Source organism: Nyctereutes procyonoides, unplaced genomic scaffold, assembly GCF_905146905.1.
Source record: "Nyctereutes procyonoides isolate TBG_1078 unplaced genomic scaffold, NYPRO_anot_genome, whole genome shotgun sequence".
NCBI classification, from domain to species: Eukaryota; Metazoa; Chordata; class Mammalia; order Carnivora; family Canidae; genus Nyctereutes; species Nyctereutes procyonoides.
Genome location: NW_026575132.1, coordinates 32,127,722 through 32,143,596, shown reverse-complemented (window position 1 = coordinate 32,143,596; position 15,875 = coordinate 32,127,722). Strand labels below are relative to the sequence as shown.

Here is a 15,875-nt window from a genome sequence, read left to right as displayed (position 1 = left end):
TTTTCACAAATATCACTGAAGAAAAGTCTTTTGTACTCTGCCATCTTTGAGATCATATAAAGATAACCTTGCTGGTGGGGCCTTTCAGGGAACCATTAACAGGTCAAATAATGACAGTTCTCTGGGTATGAGACTTTGAAGGAGTCCCAACCCCATTCTTCCCCACTCCAATGACTGGTAGGTTGTTGGTTTTCACTGTTATTGTGGGCTGTTGGTTTTTTAAGCTACTATGGCACTAAAGAAGAGAAATGAGAATGGTGTAAGTTAAAACACCACAAAGCTTGCTATTATTTCAGAGATTCAGTCATTTTTCTCAAAGGAATACTCCCTTGATTTTTCCAAGCCTCTAGTTAATTTCCAGAGTTCTGAAAAGTTTTTCATGACAATCTTTGCCATTATTCTTATTGCTTTTATGGAGTAGAGTATGTCCAGAGGTTCCTACTCTGATATTTTCACTGACATTGGTCATTAACATCCTAACCCACTCCAACCTAATCTTTACCAAAAGAGGTCTCCCCACTATTGTCACCACCCAGTTCCCCTGGGCCACACCTCTAACTTATATCTGATGACACTGAATAAATATCTCTCCTTTGTGGCATTTTGTGCAGTTATAATTTCCCTGTTATTTGTGTGGTTATTTAATCAAGCTGCCTCCCCACTAGACCATTGGCATCTGCAGTCGGGCCTGTGTAGTGAATCTTCCCACTCACCCCAAGCCAAGAACTTTTCTGAGAACACATTGGCAGAGGGTTGCTGCCACCTGAGGTCAAGTTCATGTCTGGTCCAACTACCATTGGACTGTGGGAGAGATGACTACCATTACTAAATTTCCAGAGGCAAGGATAAAACAAGGAAGAATTTTCTCCTTGCCAAGGGATAAGGACAGAGGAAAAAGTACAGCTTTGTTGCTACTCAGGCCCACCCTAGATTTTTTTTCTGCTTAGGTACAATTTACATATAATAAATTTCACCCTTTTTAAATGTACAGTTCAGTGTGTACTGACAGATGCATGTGATCATGTAAGTATCATCATAACTGAGATATGACATTTACATCAACTCAAAATGTTCTCTTGTATTACTTTTCCATCATCCCCTACTCCAGTAACTACTGATCTACCTTCAGTCTGTATACTTTTACCTTTCCCAGAATGTCACATAAATAGAATCCCACAGTATGGAGTTTTGGGTTTGGCTTCTGTTGCTTAGGATATAATTTTGAGATTAATTCCTATCACTACATGTATCACTAAAATGTTTCTTATTATTGCTAAGTAGTATTCCACTATGTGGGTGTATCATTTGTTCATCCATTACCAGTAGCTGGACATTTGGGTTGTTTTCAGTTTTTGATTAGCAAGAATAAAAATAATGCATATTTATGTGCATGCTTTTCCGTGGACATGTCTTCATTTCTCTTGGGTCAATATAGACAAATGGAATTGCCAGGTGATAAGGCAAATGCATCTTCAACTTCATAAGAAATTACTAAATTTTTTTCCAAAGTGGCTGTACCATTTTGTTTTTCCTATCAACAATGTGTAATGAATTCTGACTGCTCCATATTCTTGCTTACTCTTGGTTTTGTCAATATTTAAAATTTTAGCCACTCTTATAAGTATGTAACATCATCTCACGTGGTTTTTCTTTATGTTTCCCTGATGACAAATGAAATTTCACATATTTTCATGGTTTGTGCTAATGCATATATTTGATCCAAATGGCCCCTACCACATCACCCTCTCTGGTTAATAAGCCAAGTCTTCCCTATGCCTGGCACATCCTTTTGGCCCATAGGAGTGCCTCAGGGCCTCTAGCTTCTCTTTGAGCTATACTGAGCAGTATGGCCCAGGGCACAACCGCCTATAGGACCAGCTAAAGACACTAACTTGTCCTCCAGAGCATTCAAAAAGAATCTGAATGTGCCCCCTCCAGTAATTCCCAGAACAAACTGGCACAAGGACATAAGGCATGGAACTCTTGAAAGAGCCCAGAACCCAAGATTTTTCCTGTTAACCTGGAGCATGAAGCCTAACACCTTCTCTGGGCTCTCTAGACATAAAAGCCTCAGAAGTGCTTGCCACTAGCCCTCTGCTTGCACAGAAAGCCTCTGTGGAGATTGAGAAGATACTGTGGTCTCCATTCAGGATGCCAGGGCCTTGGGCATGACCCTACTCAACTCACCTGTCTATGCAGGCTGATGAATTTCCGTGGGTCCCCATCAGCCCAGGGAGGGAGTTGCACGTCGCCCAGTGCTGTCCCATCCTGCATACAGCCTGAATGAGGGGAGAAACAGCAGAGCTTTGAGTAAATAAGAGCCCAAACTGTGCTAGGAGTGTGGGGGTATAAACCCCATGCTATCTATGACTTCTAATTCCATGCAGATCAGGCTAAGAGCTGTGTTCAGCACAGGCCTCACTGCTTCCTGCATCTTCTGTCTGGTGGCTTCCCACCCTCTCATCTGCCTATTCCTACTTGGTCTATAAGCCTTTGACCTTCTACAAGGCCCTCCCTGCTTCCCAGGCAGGTTTGTACTTGATTCACAAGTCCTATAAAACGCCAGTACTGTGGTCATTGTTTGTTGTCTTTCTTCTTCCCTACTATTCTATGCCTTTTCATCTGGGGGCTTTCCACCCAGGGCTAGAGCAGTAAGGAGATAATCACACTAACAGTAAAAGCTATTGTATATTGAGCATCTAACTCTAAGCCAGGGCACTATGTTGGGTGTTTGGCACACATCTTATTGAATCTTCATTTAACTCTATAATTTATGCATTTTATCTCCATTTTTAAAGTGAGGATAGCAAGGTTTTTAGAGGCAGCTTCTGCAGACATTAGAAAGAGGAGTCTGGATCCAAGCCCAAGTCTCTCTCCTACCCATTAGCCACGTAACCTTGGGCATGTTGCTTAATCTCTTAGGGATTCACTTCTCCTACCTGTAGGAGCTGCAGTATTGGCACCCCCATACCCCCCCGGGTTGCTGTATTGGCAGCTTTCATTACTGGCTTATGTATTAATGGTGGAAAGACTAAAAGAGAAATAAGCATAATGTGCTTAGAAAAACTCCAGGCATAGGATGGTTCCCCAATAAACATTAGTTATAGTCTTGCTTAAACCCTCCAGAGCCTTCATGGTACAACTAGAATAAAACCTTCGCCTCCTTCCTCTGGCCTACAGGTTTGTGTCTGATGTGGCTTTTCTTACCGTCTAGTCTCAGCTCACCTGTCACCAACTCAGATGCTCCTTCCTGGAGACCAGAATAACACAGGGATGTTGGGAGTCCCTCTTAAACCATTTTCCTACCTTCTTTCCTCATAACAATTCTCAGCATCAGACAACCTTTCACTTATTTATCTGTTTGTATTTTCTATCCCTTCCCTCTGTCCCTGTCCCTGCACAAAATGTAAATGTCTTCAGGACAATCGGTTCCAGGAGGTCCACCTAAATTCCCAAAGCCTACAAAGGTTTCTGCATACAGCAGGTATTCAATAACCTCTTGTTCCAGGATGACTGAGGATCCCTGGTCCTTGGCACGTGTGTCATCTCTGCAACTTAGTTCCTGTCCCTGTCTGCAGGAGCCCCCACCGATTTCCAGGGCAGGAGCGGTGCTGTCCCCAGAGCACTGCCCTCAGCCCAGGCTGGCTTCCACCCCAGACTCACTGCTTTCATGGGTCTCACCGCATCTGGTGGGAAACACCCTTCATGTTGGTTGGGGTCTCTTGATGCACGTGAGGCACCCAAGAACCTGAACACTGCCCAGGCCACCAAGTTCCATGGATCAAGCTTGCTGAGTGTGAGTATGGGCCGGGGCCTGTTTTAAATGCTCCACAGGTATTCTGGCTGCAAACCACAGCAGAAGAGGTGAATGCCTGGGTGGTGGCCAGATCTCACCTGTGCTCAACTGTGTTCCCCTGCACCCACACCTGCCTTTGGCTCAAGGTGCATAACCCTGTATGTCTTTTGGAGGAAGGAGAGCCCTGAGGGAGGAGAGCTCCGGTGCACAGGTGTGTGCTGGTGACAGTTCATAACCACCCTCTACAGGGTGAGTGATCTTATCTCTTGTCCTCTGAAGGGAGAGTTGCTCACACCCTGCCTCAGGCTCTGACCACACAACCCCTTCCATCAGTCACCCTGATGTTTGTTGCAGAGGCTCCCAAGGTACACACACAGTCACCAGGGGACCTGTTCACTGGGCTTCCTGAAATGTTTGTTCCTATTCCAAACTAATGAGAAGGCATGGTTCATCCTGGGATGGGGCCTGAAACACAGGAAAGACAAGGAGGAGCCAGTATCCCCATACAACCACCTTTAGATGCCCTCCAGCTAGCAAACTCTCCCAGCAGACCCGGCTTCTCTGGGTCCAACACCCAGAGTCCAGGTTAACCCATTTGCGGGCCATGGAGGAAAATGGGGCCACAGAAGGGTAGGAGCTTACCCAATGTCATTCAGGAAGGCAGGGCCAGACCTGGTTGTTAGCAGGGCTTCTCACTGCAGACTGAGACCCTGGAGACCCTCACAGGAAGGGTGTCAGGTGGGTCTGTGGCTCAGAGCCATCCTGGCAGCCCAGGGCCTAGTGTCTTTCCTTGGCTCCCACCTCATCTTTGAGTGCTGCCATCAAGGGGAGACCTCACAATGACCATGCTGGTTTAGTGAAGGGCCTTTTCATTTAATTGCTCAGCAAAGTTATTGATAAAGTTAGTCATTACCAATGAGCTTCAGAGGAGTAACCCATGTACTGCCCAGCCCTCCCTGGCTACACCCTGGCCTCCACTCACCAAACTCCACGCTGTTGCAGTTGATTAGAAACTCAGGCAGGTAAAAGAACTCTGGAGTCAGCTCCCTGACATCACTCATGTTGTCTCTGGAGGCCGACTCCCATGTGTTCTTCACACTGTGGAACATTCTGTCTGCCACATCAAAGCTTCCTCCCTGAGAGAAAAGGGGGCTGATGTGATCACTTACATGTGGTGAGAAAGATGTGCAGGCACTGCCTGTGTCGTCGCCTCTCATCCATAGCCACTGAGGCATGGGTTCCACCATTAAAGCTTTCTTTCCATTCACTCCCACACATGTTCGTTTGCCACTCCACACACACGTGCCATGGCTTTTTTATGAATCTGTTCATTCAACCATTCTCTGGACCCTGGCACTGAGGCTCCCCCAGAAGCACTGTTTATTCTCCATTTCAGAAATCTAGGTTCAGATCACAGACAGGAAAAGCACAGCCATTCATCTGACCAATTCCCCGTGTTTGTGAAGGGGCCACTCTAAATCAGGCACAGGCAGGATACAAAGAACTCACTACAGGACAGAGGGTGGGTCAGCCATTCCATGTGGAATCAGGGCAAGCTTCCTGGAGAAGTGGGCCCCTGATGAGTCTGCAAGCCTGGTGACAGAGAAGAAGGCAGAGTGTTCTGAGCAGAGGCAAGGCCAAGGCCAGGAACAGAAGGAGAAGAAAGCAGGCTAGGTCAGGGTGCTGCTGATATCTAACAGAGCAGCCTAACGAGAGAGAACAGGTTTGAGGACAAAGATCTGGAGGCACACCAGCCACGCAGAGACATGAAGCTGGTTCATGAAGACATGACGTCTGCACACTCTCCACAGCCAGCCCTGGTTCCAAGGCCCATTTCCACAGGTGGCCTGATGTATCCCAAGCTCGGCAGCTTGGATCGGACCATGTAAGACTTAAAGCAAATTCTTTCCTTGGATTGCCTGCTCCTCTCATCTGAATCATCAAATCTCTTTAGTTGATGCCACACTCTTTATCAGGTGACCTTGTGGGTTGAGAGGAGGAAGAAAGGTCCGGTTGGAAGAATGATGATGCTGGGGGCAGAAGGACTTCAAGAATGAGTTTCTGAACCTGGGCTTTGGGTCTACTTAAGTTTAGGGACACCCCAAAAACACCGCCCTAGGATTGGATAGTTCACTTATTCCCATCAGGGCTGGGCCTTTGTTCTATCAGAACTTGTCCTCCTTCTGCCAACTTCTGCAGAGTTCTTGTGGCCCGAGAACAAGTGGGTAGATACCAGAATAACAATGCCCTCCTCTGCATTGGGGCCTCTGAGGCGGGGGATGAAGGGTGAAGCCTTCTCTTGTCAAGTCTACCCTGTGTCAGGCACTTTACACAGAGATGTCAGCTCTTTTTTTTTTTTTTTTTTTTTTTTTGAGATGTCAGCTCTTAATCCTCACAGCAGATGTGTCAGGAGGGAACTGTACTTCCATTCTGCACACCAGAAAACTGAATATCCTCAGAATATATTGGTTTTCCCAAGGCTATCAAAGCAGTGGATGGCAGAACCAGGTCAATCTCATGGATGCTACTCCAAAGAGCATGCTTTCTTTGCCTTTCACAGAAAGAGCTGAGACCCCCCTTGCCCCAGCTTACTGGGGGAATCCCCAGGGCTGGGGGCCACGTGATCTCCTACATGTGGGGCAAGGGGATCTCAGCCCTTTCTGTGAAGGCAGAACCTGATGCACACCTGAGGCAAGCCACATTTGGACATCTTGGTGGGTTGGTCAGTTTTCTGAGTCAGATTTGAGGATCCAGTAGATGAGGTCCCTGGATCGTCCTCTGCACACGGACAGGGACACTGAGAAAGCCAGTTGCCCCTGGGGTTGCATCGGAACACGGTACCCTGGCAATTTAAGGATGGGGCTTTTCTTCAAGGTCACTTTGCTCTTGGGTTGAAATTAGGGGATGATGCCCACCATCAGATTTAAATTGAAATGGAAACAAAATAGGGTGAGAGTGTTTTTAAATAAATCTGCACCTAACAAGTGGCTCATTGAAACATATTAAGAGCTTTGCATATTTAATCTGCAGCTGGAGCCTTACATCTGCAGGAGATTGATGCCTTCTCGTCCTCCTGGATTCCTTTTGCAGCTTTTATGAGTGCTGATGGTAATCTCCTGAGAAACAATATGATTTGGTAATAAAAAGATTACCTGTATTAAATAAAAATAATATATACATAGGAAATATTGTTAGTGCTACAAATCTGGTTAAAGATATTACCACAAAGAAAAATGTTATTTTTTTCACAGCTGTCTAATGCATTTTAGCAAAAGTAATATCTTTAAAACTTAAGCCTGTATTATTTATAAAGGAAGCAATAACCGATTTTCCTATTTCCTATATTAATAAATGTATTTGCATACATTTGTTTCAAAATTAATGGGTTTTCTCACCTCTGCAATACAAAAAAAATGCCAAGTTCCCTAGAAGAAAAAGAGGAGCTGCTTTGTTGCTTATACTGTAAGTCTGTGGGTGGACACAGACTCTGGGGGCTACCAGCAGTGAGTCTCAGCTACGACTGGATTCTCAGGAAAGGAAGGAAGGGGAAAAGGAATAGAAGACAGAGAAAAGGAAGGGAGAGAAGGAGTGAGACAGGGAGACACAAGGAGGGTCCACAGAGCACCACCATAAGGAAAGTCCAAACCAAAATAAAATAAAACCGCAACAAAATTAAGTCTAGAGACCAGATGGAAACCAAACAATCAGGGAGAATTACTAAGTCAAGATTTGCTCCTAAATCTATTTTGCAGATATTCTTGAATATCAAGAACAATGAATCCTATGCATACTCAACATGCTGAAAAGATAATAGTAAGATTATTATTATCACGAACGAACAACCTCTTGTCAGCAGAAGACTTTTCCCATGTGATATTAAAGCTCTAGAAGACAAGGCAGCCAAGGCTGGAGGTTTCTGAGGCAAAAGGTAAGGCTTTGGATTTTATGCCCAATTGACAATCACTCCTTCATGAAGACGCCAGAAAGATATTCTGAATGTCTAAGGGCTCAGAAACAATATGAGCCTAGGGATCCTCCCTCAATTAAAATCCTTTACGGAGGTGCAGAATTTTGCTAAGAGATGAATCAAAATTGAAAACAAAAATAATAGAGAGAAATGGCCAATAAGGACTTCCGTTGGACACAGACAGGAGTTCAGATTAGAAGAAAGTACACGATCATAGTACATCTATTAAAACTGGAAACGGCCTTAAAAGGATGCTATGTATTAAAGGCACTACTCACTGTGTGCAGGGCCATGATATCCATGTGCACCTATGTTCCGGGGTGACCGTTGTGGGTGTAGAAATGTGTGTGAGCATATGAGTGTGCATGTGTGTGCACCTGCGTGTGCGGTACCTCCCGCAGTGCCAGGTGCACAAAGGAAGAGGTGCCCCAAGAGCCCCACCCTGACTCCCCTTGCCCTTCGCAGGCTAGACAACAAGGAACAATCCTTGGCTTAGGCCCTAACCTCAGTGTGTGTGGGGAAGGTAACCAGGGGCTCATAAGAAGACAAGGAGGGGATCCCTGGGTGGCTCAGAGGTTTGGCGCCTGCCTTTGGCCCAGGGCGCGATCCTGGAGTCCCGGGATCGAGTCCCGCGTCGGGCTCCCAGCATGGAGCCTGCTTCTCCCTCCTCCTCCTGTGTCTCTGCCTCTCTCTCTCTCTCTCTCTCTCTCTCTCTCTCTGCCTATCATAAATAAATAAATCTTAAAGAAAAAAAGAAAGAAAGAAAAGGAAAGGAAAGGAAAAAGAACTGAAAAGTTATTGGGAGCAGAAGATAAGATATGGGGGGAAGGGAGGAGGGGTGGGGTCCTGGGACAGGGGCAGAAGGGAAAGAGCAAGTACATCCTCAGGGCAATTTTGAGACACCACCACCACCAAAGACATGAAGGGGCCAGGGTGTGCAGTGGGGGAGTCTGCAGGCTTCCTCAGAAAATGCCAGACTCTTAACATCCCATCAGGAAGCTGACCTGTCAGCCCCATAGTGCATTTGGGGACCCGTGTACCAGCTGGGCTGCCTTGTCAGTCTTGCTCTCATTGGAGGGTGGGCTGACCCCAGAGTAGCCATTAGCTGTCCCCCCTGTAGGATGTGGCGCTTCACTCAACAAACAAAACCCACGGGGATTTTGAACAGCCTGCTGCCTGCTCTTATGGGGAGGATGGTAGACTTATCAGGGTGCTTCGAAGCCAGCCACCGGGCCTTCCTGCTGCACCTCGCGTCACCTTTACCTCCTACTGAGGCAGGGGTTCTGTTAAAGGAGGAGGAATGGAGACTTGGAGACTGGAGACTCGGCTCTTCAATGCGACCAATTAGAAAGTTCTAAGGCCAGGACTTTGTTCCAGGCCTGCCTGCCTCTATTACAGGATTCTTTTCTGATGAGTCAGTATAATGCTAATTATGCCTTTGTTTTGGACCCAGCTTCCGGCCCTGGACCTGGATCTGCAGCCTGGCACCCACGGAGCTCCCAGCGAGCAGCCCGGCGGTTCTGCATTGTCTCTGCAGTTAGCATCTGTCTTGCACGAAAACCAGCCATCTCGCCTCAGGTGGTTCGGGAAACCCTTCCACACTGCCGCTAACAGCTGCCTTCACACGGGCTGTGACTTAATTAACACAGCACTTTATTTCGGTTTCTTATTAAATGTAGCAGCGGCGGCGGCAGCGGCGGCACTGCCACTGTGCCCTCTCTGGGGTGCCGCTGCCTGGCCCTGCCCTGCCCTGCCCTGCCCGGGGAGGCTCCGTGGCGCCCTTGCCAGGGTAGGACTGGGGGCCCCGGGGTGCGGCAGCCCGGAGCCAAGCCCCTGCTCTGGTGCAACGTGGTCTCAGGCCTCCCAGGGAGGGGAGAGCGGCGTACACTGGCCTGTATCTCATCACACTGCCTGTGGCACGTCACCTGCTCCGGTCGCCCGGCCCCCGGGCCATCTTTTCTGGGTCGTGACGGTCCATCATTGTAAGAACAGGTTTGAGGCAGAAGATCAAACACAGAAACCACAGAGGAACGTGACGATTCCAAGAGCAGCTCGGAGTTCAGAAGATGCCAACGTGAAGGGGATTAAAGCACACCTCACAGCCAGGGATGGGAAGGTGCCACACGGCAATTCCAGGTGGTGTGTGAGAGTTGTGCCCTCTGTCCACATCCCGCTCAGGGGACAGGCCGCAGTGCCCAGGAGCACTGTGTCCCTCCCCCTCCCCCAGCGCACTGGACCACACTGGGTGCTGCTATAGACACACATAGCTCTCCGCACCAGAGGCACTGGCGTCGCCAAGCCACTGAACCGAGCAAGCAAGTCCCTCGGGCTTCTTCACACTAACAGGCAGGAGGCAGTTTACTTAATGCAAAACAGGGAAGCATGCCTTTTGCTACACTGATTCTTGCAGGCACACCTGGCCTGGAGACACCTGACATTCTCAGTTCCCTGCTCTCCAGATAAATAAAACAAGAAGGGGGTGCTTGGATGGCCAGTCAGTTAAGCATCTGCCTTTGACTCAGGTCATGACCACAGGGTCCTGGAATGGAGCCCCACATCCGGCTCCCTGCTCAGTGGGGGAACCTGCTTCTCCCTCTCTGTCACTCCTCCCCTGCTGCTTGTGCTCTCCCTCTAAAATAAGTAAATAAAATCTTTAAAAAATAAAATCAGAAGGGCTCATGTCTGGATTCTATACCTTTTCCACCTCTCTTACTCTGCCTTATCCCATGGTCCATGCTGGGGAATGGAAATCTAGTCTGTTGAGAATATGGTGAGGCTCCTTTCCTTGTCACCACACAGGGGTGAAGCAAAGGTCTCTTAAAAAGAAATGAACCTGCTCCCTAGATGGCAGGGTGGAATAGAGGAAAGAGCCTGACTCGAGGAAGATGGCAGAACATTCCTCAGGAGGTCTGTGAAGGCCCCAGGACTCCCAAAGGAGATCAGGTGTATTCCCCCCAGCCTTTTACCATGCCCTTGGAAGCTCAAACTCATCTTTTACTAAGGAAAAAGCAGAAGATAGTGGGTTTTTCTTATGACCCACTAGAAGAGTCAGTTAGAAGTAGCACACATGGGGAGCCCAAATGATTTCAACTCAGATGGGCCAACATGCCACAGATAGATTTGAGCCAGGGAAACCAGGAATCACATCGGACTTCAATATGGAGCCAAAGGGCTGAAGCTAATGTAACTACATGTATACCATCCAAAAGCAGATAAAATGGGTTCTGGCCATTTTGCACTGGTTTAGAGCATCTCAAACCAGTTTGGTGAGGTCACCAGTGGATCAAACTAGCTTAAAAAAAGCTCAAACTAGTTGTGACTAACTTCAGAGTGGCCTTAACCCAATATCTTCATGGAATTGCAGCACACCTGTTTCATCTGGCTAATGGCATCCTGGAATGCTTCTATACAGTCCAGACTGTCTTGAATTAGCTTAGCCCAGAGGGGACCAGCTTGAAGTTCAGGCTTACTCAGATTTGATCTGGCTGATTGCAGGGCGAAGAAGGAAGGTAACAATGATTGATCACCTATGCAGTGTCCAGCCCTGACCTACAGGCTTTACCCACATTTCCTCATCTAATCTCAACAGCTCAGAGAGTTGTGTATAATTAACCCTCACTTCCAGAGATAATATAACTTGCAGAAGATTCTGTTATCTGTGAAGTAGCAGAGCTGGCATATAAATCTCATAGCTGATGCCATTTCAATTCCACTCTGCCTCTTGTCCATGTGAGAGGACCTTTAGTAACAGGTAGAGATGGGGCTTTAGAGCACGGGACCGAAGGGACAAAAGAGAGCGATTAAAGCATCCAGAACTGCCTGGAGGGAATGCCTTAACGGAATGCACCACCATCATCATCCGCAGTGATCATCACTTCTTGTGGATTAATGAGCAACATCTGGATGGGATTCCTGGCACGGGCTATAGCTCTGGGACCATTTGTTCTCCAAACCAACTTACTTAAAATGCTTGTTGCCTGAGAAAGGCTCAGGGGAAGCACACTTATTATTTTTGAGTGATGAATTTCCATGGAGAGGAGTTTATACAATGTCTAGACAATCCATGCCTTTAAGGATGGAGAACACTATGCCAAGACAGAGAAGACAGGAGGGATTTTGTTCCTAGTTGGAGAAATCACTTTGACCTTGTCTACCCATTCCTGCCTAAGGCTCAGGAATTGGATTTAGTGCTGATGCGGCCTTTGGTCTTTCAGGGGCAAGGTCATCTGACCACAAGCGTGGCCTTGTTGGTGAGGTCAGACCAGAACCCACAACTCCTGGAATGCTCATATGTTCCGTTTGATGTACTTCGCTATCAGAGTAAGTCTGTGCATATTCATGGCCTGTTACCCACCATAGCTTATGCCTTCCTCTCCGCAGGACACTTGTGAGGCCTGGAGCAGGTTAGACCCTACTCTTGGGCTGTGTGCTGCACTCACTTTGGGGCTGACTGAGCCAGCTGGTTGCAGCTGGGTTGCCCAGTGGCTCTCCCCAGTCAAAAGCTATGCCCCTGGGACAACCTGGGAAGCAGGAGCCCAGTGATAAGGTCGGAAAGAAAAGAGAGAAAATTAACTTCTAGCCTGCCTGCAAAGGACTCTATCCCAGCAACCCCACGTGCCTTTCGCAGCACCACCCACTCAGAGCCAGACTTGCCCACTTCACACTGGGTAGGGCTGCCAGGTAAAACACAACGGGGCCCAGCTATACTTGAATTTTAGATGAACAACAAATAATTTCTTAGTATAAAAAAATTCACTGTTTATCTGAGATTCAAATTTACCTGGGCATCCTGTGTTTTGTGAAATCTGGCAACCCTACACTGGCATGATGAGTGGTCTATTACTTTATGGGTAGGTAAGCTGGTTAGTTTCTTTCTCTGGTTCAGCTATTCCTTATTCAAATATTTTGTCCTTTTAAGCCTTTCACCTTGTACTTAGGGTAGCTGTCTCTGTTCTGACGTCACAAGTGATATTTTGTCACTCTTCCTTCTCTGTGTTTATTTTTCCAATTTCCGACCACCTATCTTCAAGGAAGTCCTCAAGCTTTCTGCTTTTCCTTTTCCACTAAAACCTATTTATGTTAAGTATTCCCTCCCCCCCCCCATATCTCTTATTCCTTATTTTTAGAGTCTTTTTGCAACACTGTTGGGCAGACACGCAGGTCACCGCAGGTCACTGACAATGACAGCCTGCCTCAGCTGGACCACCTAGAACCCTGGAGTCAGCATCAAGTGGGAATCCCTAGCTGAAGATTGGATTTCTAGCAGGGAGATCTCTGCTTCATCCAAGCCTAGCTCTTAGTCTGTGAGATAAAGTTGTGTGTGTGTGTGTGTGTGTGTGTGTGTAGGGGAGCTCACCTGCAGAGAGCAGAAGGCCTGGGTATAGGGTGGCATCCGGACCAGGTAGGAGGCGACAATGATGGCCGAGGAGTAGTGAGTGTAGTAGTGGCACTGGACGGTCATGTCTCCTGCAATGAAAGGATACATGTGGGGTGGATTTCCCACCTGGGCTGGGAAATCCTATAGACACACAGGCTCTATGATCCTCAAGCATGAGAACAAGCCCTGCTCAAGAGAGCACCTGCAGACCACTGGAGCCTTGGTTCTGCTCACAGATGCCATTATAATTTGGCCAGTAACCACCAGTGGTGAAAAGCCTATTCAAGACCTTCAGCTGCACCCTGAGTCCTCAGTGTCCCACTCTCAAGAATGTGGGCTGAGCCAGGCTCTGGGAAGTCTGGACTCCAGATTTATGGGGAAAAATGCTTTGGTCTTCTAAGGTAAGGACTATGTAGAAAGCCCCAACATGCCTACCATCCCATCACTGCAGTCGGCAAAGGCCTGACCCAGCTCCCTGCAGTGACTGCTCAGCCATCTTGCTGCCAGCCCATGCCTAGCCCAAAGCCCTTCCTTGTGCCAAGTCAATTGTTTGGGAGGTTGGTGGAGGAACTTGCACAATGTCCCAAACCCAATGGGCAGCTCCAATGCACACCCAGGGTGAGATGGGAGAGAATAGGGCCAAAGCTAGTGAGATCCGACGCTCCCTTGGTCTGCCTCTGTGAAAAGCGCTTGGCCATGCCTGGCTATCAGAGGAACAGCACCTGGGTGGGGGATCTGGGGGGGGGGGCCCTAATGATTGAACTTCGGCCTCAGAAGGAAACAAGCAGGGAAAGGAGGGCTTGCGCAACCATCCACATCCTCCCATCTCCCCTGAGCAAGTCTGAGTGCCAGCCTCATGTAGTGCAGGGGTCCCAGGCAGGCCTCTACAGGGCTGTGCAGGATGCGGCAGGAGCCTCCTTACCCTGCTGAGAACCTGCTCACCAAAAGCAACGGTTCAATAAGCCTTCCCAAAGCACGCTGCTTCTGGTTCCCAAGGGAAATTTTCATGGTTCATGGATGGCTCTCCCTTATTTTAAATTACATGTTTATTTCAAAGTGTTTGAAAAAACCAATATAGCAAGGATCAAATGCATGATAGATAAATGTCTTTTTAAAATACACTCATCAAAGTTTAGAAGTGAATAGATCAAAAGAAAAAAAATTAAGGCAAATAAGTTCAAGTCTCCTGTGAATGTGGCAAAAATTGTGCAGATGAACAAAGTTTGGGAAGTAGGTTCTAGAGCAAGACAAATACTGGCTCTGCTGTGATCGTGAATGCGTTGCCTGAACTCTCTGAGTTTAATTCCTTCTCTTCAAAATGGACCACTGTATTTACGAAGGCAGGCTGGCCTGTGCCTGGAATATAGAAAGTGCCGAGTGAATACACTCTCTGCGTCTGCTTCTGCTGGCCCCTTCGGTGGAGGTATTAGCTCTTAGCACAGTAGTTCTCAGTACCCTCCAGACCTCACCACAGCCTTACTTAAATCAGGATTTCTAGAGGTGAGCCCTGGACATGAGTGTGGTGGAAACCTGCGCGGGTGATGCCTCCGTGTAGCCAGGGTGCAGGCCAGGGCACTAGAGCTGTTCCCTGTCCAAATGTCATTGTTTCCACGTTAGGTTAGAGCCTAAACAGTTACCAACGACCATTTCAAGGCAATCAGATGAGCACACTGCAGAAAAATGTCAAGCTGGGATTTACCTACCTTCGGTCTTCTCCACTTCTTTAAACCTCTGGATGAATTTCAGCTTCCTTTCCTTGGTCTGAGCCCCCATGGGCTTTGAGAGATCTCGGAAAGTCTTGGGATTCATCAAGTTCAATGTCTAGAAGGCAGATGTGTGGTTCGAGTTAACTCCCCTCAGACCCTCTTGTACCCCAGCGACACTTCAAGAGCCACGGTCTTTAGTTTTATGGTTCTCTTTATTGGTTTATTGTCATTTGGTCTGAACCCCCTCTGGTGATTAGCAGGCGTGCTGGGGTTTTATGGCCCCAGAGCCAGAGATCCACAAAGACTTAATAAGGGAGAGGAGGAAAATAAAGAGGAGGGGAAGATTGAGTTCACACTGAACCTGTTCCAAGTTGACCCAAGTTAGAACATCACCACCACTTACTGAAGAGACTTTCAAAAGAATCCCTGTTGTCCCTGAGGCCCTTGGCTCCAGCCCTCACAGAGAGCACTGTACGCTTCAGTAGTTCCTGGTCCTTGCCAGGGAGCAAACTGACTCTCTAGAAGTGAGCAGTCCTCTGTTCCAGGGGGAAAGGTGAGCCCACTCCCTCTGGGCAATGACAGCATGTAATGTAACCTCTGCCACTGCCCTGGAGAAGATCATACAAGGCAGTGGAGACCTGAAGGTTTTAGGGCCACGTATCCTAGGATTGTTTGCTTTTAGCATAGATGTTCTACGTGTTAGCAGAGGAGCTGTGTATTCCCCAGGATTTTCATGTCTGATAGAAACTGTTTCTTTATACTTCTTTTCCTTTTCGCTAGCAGTGAACCACTGCAATCCCCTGGGCGGGCAGGGTGTGTCCCCATCCTGCACCTGCAGAACCAGGGGTGGGGGCAGAGGGAAGCAGGCAATTCTCACACCCCGGTGACAGATGACCCACCTGGAGAGCCATGCTCAGCCACGGCTGGTTTTGCCAGGACAGAATGGGGCTTCATAGCTGCTAGATCTTCTGATTCTCCAAAAGATATTGGAGAGCCAGATTTTAAGGAGAAATCTCCTGATGTTTAAAT

General features: G+C 47.8%; 1 protein-coding gene across 1 annotated transcript in view; it reads right to left on the bottom strand.

Annotated features, from left to right (window-relative positions):
* The window catches only part of WDFY4 (WDFY family member 4), a 284,669-nt gene that overhangs the window by 25,146 nt on the left and 243,648 nt on the right, over nucleotides 1–15,875 (bottom strand). The window contains exons 50-53 of the mRNA XM_055345541.1: nucleotides 14,844–14,961; nucleotides 13,120–13,229; nucleotides 4,779–4,932; nucleotides 2,188–2,279 (exon numbers count right to left, since the gene is read on the bottom strand). Coding sequence (XP_055201516.1) covers nucleotides 2,188–2,279; nucleotides 4,779–4,932; nucleotides 13,120–13,229; nucleotides 14,844–14,961 — 474 coding nt within the window. The remainder of the gene's footprint in view (nucleotides 1–2,187; nucleotides 2,280–4,778; nucleotides 4,933–13,119; nucleotides 13,230–14,843; nucleotides 14,962–15,875) is intronic.